Source organism: Arachis ipaensis, chromosome B10, assembly GCF_059453495.1.
Source record: "Arachis ipaensis isolate K30076 ecotype BB chromosome B10, ASM5945349v1, whole genome shotgun sequence".
NCBI classification, from domain to species: domain Eukaryota; kingdom Viridiplantae; phylum Streptophyta; class Magnoliopsida; order Fabales; family Fabaceae; genus Arachis; species Arachis ipaensis.
Window position 1 is genome coordinate 116,489,593 of NC_142435.1, and position 7,463 is coordinate 116,497,055.

At 34.1% G+C, this 7,463-nt stretch overlaps 1 protein-coding gene across 1 annotated transcript; it reads right to left on the reverse strand.

Annotated features, from left to right (window-relative positions):
- Nucleotides 1–3,432: 3,432 nt before the first annotated feature.
- Nucleotides 3,433–6,439, reverse strand: LOC107622432 (actin-7). Its single transcript, XM_016324312.3, has 5 exons — nt 6,074–6,439; nt 5,180–5,249; nt 4,699–5,092; nt 4,005–4,618; nt 3,433–3,897 (listed from the first exon to the last, which is right to left on the reverse strand). Exons 2-5 carry the CDS (start codon nt 5,237–5,239, stop codon nt 3,832–3,834), a joined length of 1,134 nt encoding a protein of 377 aa, XP_016179798.1. The 5' UTR covers nt 5,240–5,249; nt 6,074–6,439; the 3' UTR covers nt 3,433–3,831.
- Nucleotides 6,440–7,463: the final 1,024 nt, after the last annotated feature.

Here is a 7,463-nt window from a genome sequence, read left to right on the forward strand (position 1 = left end):
TCCACCAAGCCTCCAACGTATTCAATCAAGCTCTAATTTGACAATTTCAACTCTAATTCAACATAAATTCAAATTAGTTCATACAATTGAACAATTTAACACTAGGACACACAAAATTGGACAAATCACAAGGGTTTAGAGTTTTTTTACCGTACCCATTGATGATTGAAGTATAATCCAATAATTATCCAATGTTAAATTGCACCTAAACCACCAAAATCATCAAAATCACTCAAAACTCAAACCAATTTCGCACATAAAAGGGGCATAGAGAACTGAGCTTGAATTGGAGAGAAACATACCTCTTTGTTTGGATAGAATTGAAGAAGACTCCGAGACGAATGCGTGGCCACAAACGACTCGTCAATCGGAGCTCCGAATTGAAAGTTATGAGGATTTGAAGTTGGAAGTGGAATATGAAATTAGGGTTCTATCACTCTTCTCTCTTCTCACCGTGGGTTTCCTTGTGTTTGGTACCTTAGGGTTCTGGACGGGTCGAGATAAATCCCGGTGAGTTGGTGGGGTGAGCTTGAACCTGGGTCTGCTGTGAGAGATGTGCGAGTGAACGACCTCCCGAGCTCTTCGTATGATATGGGGGGAGCAACCTACAAATACACTCCGACGCCCAAGTCAGGAAGTATGCAGGTATCAGGGAGTAAGGTGTGGTGACGTACCTGGGGGGAGGAGTAGGACCCTCCCCATATATACCGTGTCAGAGGTGGGCCCCTCATGGACAGACCCACCTTCCGCGAAGTTTCTCCGTACCAGCTGTTGCTAGGTGAGCTAGCTCCCAGGAGGAGAGATGCCCGGGTCAAGGTCTGGACACGCGGTGCCCCGTAGAGTGGTCGCCCGGACCCGATAAAGGCGTGTGTTGGCCGGGTCGGCCATGTGGCCAGCTGGGCTAGGCCGCAACAACTTGCAAGAATGAAAACTGAATTGTTGTGGCTGCAAGGAGGAAGTAAAGAGGTTATATAGGTTGAGCCTTAGGCCCATTTTGAGTTTGGTTCGATCTGTTCTACTCATTCTTGAGCCAAATTTTTTGAAATTAGTATCAAAATTCTTGTTTTAATTAGTTCTATCCTATTTTAGTATAAAATTCACATTTCTAATTTCTTTTATTAAAAATTAATTTATTGATTAATTATTTATTAATTTCACTGAGTTTATAATTACTATCTTAAAATAATTAATTGCATTCATAATAAAAAGAGTTTACTTAATAAAAATAACAATAATAAATTTAGGTGACATTATTTTTCAATATATAGACAAAGTAAAAATTACCAATAAAACTTCAAATAAAAAATTAAAAAATCTAAATCTTTTAACATTATGAAAAAGGTAATATCCAAATTATCTATAATAATTGTTTCACATTTGATTTGTAATTTCTCTCTGTTAGATCATTTCAGTTGTTTTCAGTGGTATTATCATCAATTTAACGTAAACGATGTCCATCTACAATCAAATTTTCATTAGAATATTCGTCAAAAAATTTATTATTCCTATATTGTATTTTAATAAAAATACGTTTAACTAACCTATTATATTTTTTTAAGTGCACAATTTAGTTAATCAATTTATCTTTATTATAAGTTAATAATTAATTTTATAAAATGTCTCAATTTTTTAGTTAAGAATAATAACTAAATTGTCAATTAGCTTTTTTTTTTTTAAAGAAAAGTTCACTAGTTAAGTCCCTCGAATAAAGAACAAAATAAAAATTAAAAATATGCCTGATGAAAAAAAAAAGAAAAAAAAAAGAAAGAGGAATTCGACATTTGATGAGAGAATAGAGAACGTAGCAGAGGTATTTTAAAAACAAAAAAAGTAAAAGCGTGAAATCACTGCCTTTTGAGTTGAAAACATTTTCAACTCTTACAAGAGAAAATTCCAGAAACAAAGAACTGTCATTTTTAATTGGTTTGCATTTTTAAAAATATTTTTATATGTAAGCAATTATATTTTTATATTTTGTTTTCATTAAAAATAAAAATAAAAATCATCAAACCAATTAGCCTCTAATTGTGTCTCCTCGCCCTTTTCTCTGATATCATTTTGGCTTTCTTTTTCCTTTTTATTAGGAAAAAAAATACATGTCTCCTTTCAAATTTCAAGGAGGATTGAAAGTTGAAACATTGAACACACGAAACTTGTGTTAGGTTTAACTAGTGTTTTAAGTCTTAGACACATTGATTTCTCTTGAACGGCTACACCTTTATGTTTAAATTGTACTTGTTACAAATTTAAAATTATTGAATGTATTTTCAATTAGCAGCATCAACGGCTTTTATATTTAAAAAACGTTAACGGATTTCGGTCGTGCCTTGCTTGAAGCAGCAGCATATTCCTGCCTTATTCTTGCTTTGCAGTTCCGTTGGCAGGGGCAAATTGCATGGGTGGCTTCAATTTTTATTCTTTTTATTAGAATTCGAGAAAAGGATAAATAAGAGTGATCTTGTAATTTGTGAATATTTAAATATTTAATAATTTAAAAATATATTTAAGTTCTTCATTTTTTCAAAATATAAATATATCAATCTTTTATGTTCACTTGAGTCTGTTAAATTTAATAAAAAAAATCAAACGTAACTCCTGTTGTACTGATCTAATTAATTCACTTTTTCAAAATATAAATATATCAATTTTTTATGTTCACTTGAGTCTGTCAAATTTAATAAAAAAAATCAAACATAACTTTTGTTGTACTAATCTAATTAATACAGATGCACATGTGTATCCAAACTTTGAAGATATCAAGGACTTAATCAAGGATCGATTTCTCTTATTTTCTTAGAATAATAACACATTACCAATAAAATTTATTATTTTTAACTAATATTTGACCAACTTTAAATATTTAACATTTTATTTTTATACTATTAGAATTTAAAATTTATACAAAACTTTTAAATTTTTATTATCAGCCAAATCCTTGACTACTAGCCAATGAATAATAATTCAAATGGCATAGACTTCCCATACTCAATTAAAAAGTTGTCAGTAATAATTCAAATGGCATAGACTTCTCATACTCAATTAAGAAGTTGCCAGTTCGAGTCTTCATATCTTTGGTAAAAAAAAAAAAATCCTTGACTACTAGTAGGCATGAGACTCTTCGCAAGACGCAAACTGGGGTTAACAAGTTTCGGTTCAGTTGTGTCATTTCTTACTCTCTTTTTTTGACTCTGTTATTTCTTACTATAATTCAGGTTCAAATGAAATTGAGTATTTTAATTAATTAGAATAATTGATTCAATTCTATATAATTTTTTTAACTGCTAGTTTAAACGTCATGCCGTAGCTTTTATTGGACCTTTCATTTGAATTTCCCGTAATTTTTATTTCCCCATCCAATTTCGCTTCTTATTCAAGTACTGGTAAAAATATTATCAAGCGAGAATATATATTGTATAAAATCCAGCGTGGATATTTCAGCGTGCACTTAGCAATATTATAAAAATCTCAAGATCATTAAGATACATTAACTATAGACATAAATGTTCCCATGACCAAAAACCTTCAAATGTAAAACTTTTGAGGGGAAAAAGGCAATAAAATAAGCATGACAATAATTTCCCTTGATACAGACAACCTACTTAAACACATCCATTAAGTCCAAGGCAAGAAATGCCTCCGGCCAACTCTGCCCGCCATATCAAGAGGGGTTGCACATAAAAACATGATACACCAAGATCAGAATATAGCCCTCCAACAATCAATTCTATCTCGCCTCATATCTATGGCAACATAGTTCACATAACCTGACACAGACACGAAAAAGCAACCACAAGCATTAAAAATAACTCACCATTGAAGTTTGGCTTTAACTTAGAAGCATTTCCTGTGGACAATGGATGGGCCAGACTCATCATATTCACCCTTTGATATCCACATCTGCAAATATCAAACCTCATTTTAGAGTTCAATCTACAGGGCAATAGGCATAAAAAAAAGTGTAAAGTTGACTTTAAAAAAAAAGAATAAGATAAAAAATAAATTACTTGTTGGAAGGTGCTGAGTGATGCAAGGATGGATCCTCCGATCCAGACACTGTACTTCCTCTCTGGTGGAGCCACAACCTTAATCTTCATGCTGCTAGGAGCAAGCGCAGTGATCTCTTTGCTCATACGGTCAGCAATACCAGGGAACATCGTAGACCCACCACTAAGAACAATGTTGCCATACAGATCCTTCCTGATATCAACATCACACTTCATGATAGAGTTGTAGGTGGTTTCATGAATACCAGCAGCTTCCATTCCAATCATAGATGGCTGGAAAAGGACTTCCGGACAACGGAACCTCTCGGCTCCAATTGTGATAACTTGTCCATCAGGAAGCTCATAGTTTTTCTCCACTGAAGAACTGCTCTTTGCAGTCTCAAGTTCTTGCTCATAATCCAAGGCAACATATGCAAGCTTCTCCTTTATGTCTCGGACAATTTCCCGTTCAGCTGAGGTGGTGAACATGTACCCTCTCTCGGTGAGGATCTTCATCAGAGAGTCAGTTAAATCACGCCCTGCAAGATCCAATCGAAGGATGGCATGTGGAAGTGCATACCCCTCATAGATTGGCACAGTGTGACTCACACCATCACCAGAGTCCAAAACAATACCTGTTTGGAGGATTTGATTGAGGCACATAATCATGTGATGAAAAACAAATTAACCAAGACAGATTTCTAGAAATACAAACCAGTTGTGCGACCACTTGCATAGAGGGAGAGAACAGCTTGGATGGCTACATACATGGCGGGAACATTGAAGGTCTCAAACATGATTTGGGTCATCTTTTCTCTGTTGGCCTTTGGGTTGAGAGGAGCCTCCGTTAGAAGCACAGGGTGCTCCTCAGGAGCAACACGCAATTCATTGTAGAATGTATGATGCCAGATCTTTTCCATGTCATCCCAGTTGCTGACTATACCATGCTCAATGGGATATTTGAGAGTAAGAATACCTCTTTTGGATTGGGCTTCATCACCTACATAGGCATCCTTTTGACCCATTCCAACCATAACACCAGTGTGGCGAGGTCGGCCAACTATACTGGGAAACACAGCCCTGGGTGCATCATCACCGGCAAATCCTGCCTGTGCAGATGAGATTAAAATAACTAATTCATTAAAGAATCCAAGACACATACAGATGCAATCATAAAAAAACTACTGGGTACTAACCTTCACCATTCCAGTTCCATTGTCACAGACAAGGGGCTGAATATCCTCACCATCTGCCATCTTTTATATACTGCTACACCGATTAAATATTAGCTTTCTTTCAAACACATTCACTTCTATACAATATAACAAAATTAATTGTCTTACAAATATAAATGGGAGAGCATGGAAACAATAGAGTGCAGTATTATACAAACTACACCATAAATTACATATGAGCTACAGTTTTCAAAGAAAAATAGGGGCCAAGAAATGTAGAGTTCAAAGGAGACATTCATTTAAAATTTTAACGAAAAACTGCAGAAATTTAATGAATACAACCCTAACAGAAAATGTTGGATGTTGTAATGCTAAGCTTAACGATTTGGACATAAAATAGCTTCAACTCGTGAATACCACTGTTACGCTGGAAAGCCATAACTACCTAAACGATACTCTATCAAACAAAAGGCCGTCCAGCAACCAGATCAGAAGAAAAATTTGATCAGACAATAAGGCCGGCGAACAGTCAAGACAACAAGAAAAACGAAAAATAAACACACAAGCTATGCACATTAAATAAAATCAGTCAAGTTCAACCAGATCTTAGATCTCCACAGTAGAAGATCGGAATCAGAGTCATCAGCATGCTATATACAGTTAAACATAGCACAATTTCTAGATCTACTAGGTCTCTTCCACAGTCCGATTTCACTTCGGTTAAGTAGATCAATTCAAAATAATCGCGATTAGCAATAAACAAGAGAATCCCGAAACAAATCTACCGATTAAGAAAAGAAAATCGCAAAAAATGAAGCATCTTGTGCATAGAAGCTACTATCTACAGCTTAGTAAGCAAAATTAACCAGAACTGAAACAGACAAAGGTAAGAGACACATGAAATGAAATTAATACCTTGAGAGAAGAGAAAAGGCGTCCGAGAAGAAGAAGAAGAAGAAGGAGGAGAGGATGACGATGACCTCGCTCTCTTCTGTAAACGGAGACGCAGTATCAGAATAGAGAGAAAAATGAAGACAGAAATAGATAGGTATATATACTAGGGTGCGGGTAGTTGTGTGTATGTGCGTGCGTGTGAGTGTGTACACTTGAAAATTGAAAATTGAAAAATGAAAATTGAGACCCAAATTGAAAATTTAAAACTCATAATTGAAAATTTAAAAAATAAGAAATAGAGTAGAGAGAGAGAGGGAATCATTTCAACCACGAGAAAAGATGGATAGGATGACCTGGCTGACAGCCTTTTCCTTCAGCCTCACACTCACACAGTCACACACACACCCCACACTTCTTCTCTATCTTTTTCTTTTCTTTTCTTTTCGTTTCATTTCACTCATTTTTCCTCTTCCCTCTACGGCTCTACCATTAATTTAGTTTTAGTTTATTTATATAAGGCGTTACATTCAATTTCGGCTCTCACTCTCAGCTTGAACGTTTATTCAATTTTGGCTCGACTCTTCTAAGTTCTAGTTCAACTCACAAGCCGGCGCGCGCTTTTTGTTCTCTACATTTCTTTCGAGCTTTGGCTCTCCGCTCGTCAATCCTTGACGCACCTAAACAGCACAAATTTTCTAACGAGATGTGTCTTGTTTGGGATCTTTCATTCTCTCAGTCTAATTTAATTAGTTAATAGCAAAATTGTTATACGCGGTGTTGAATTTTCAGCATTTTATTTTATTAGTATTGACTATTGAGTAAGCTATATTGTCTTGATTCCTCGAGCTTTAGGTTGACCTTAATTTAATTTGAATCAAATTTTTATTTTATATTTATTAAATGTTTAAGAATAGTTTGTATCTTAACAACACATGTTAATATTATAAATTAAAAAATTTAATAAAAATATTTGTTAACTAAATCCTTTGTAATAATAAGAAGGGTCTAATTAAGGTTTATCAATTAATAATCAAAAACATATAAATTTAAATTTATAATATATTTATTAAATTGAAAATTTTAAAAATTTCTACTACTAATTATCTTAATATTTGTCTGACAAACATATATTAACTAAATTTTAATAAGAAACCTTACAGATGATTGTTTACCAGAAATTAAATGCTCTATAAAGAGAATATAAATTTATTTGTCAACATAAATTTTAATACCGAGAATATTATTTTGCTTTTTTAGTTGAACAGATGTTCGCAAAGAGTAAAAACATTTACGTGGTTACCACTTAATGACTCTTTCTAAAAGATTATACTAGGCTTTTGACTAATATGGCTAACGATATTACGATAATGTATGTGTACGTTGTTTGAAGGAAAAAAGTTTAAACATGTGC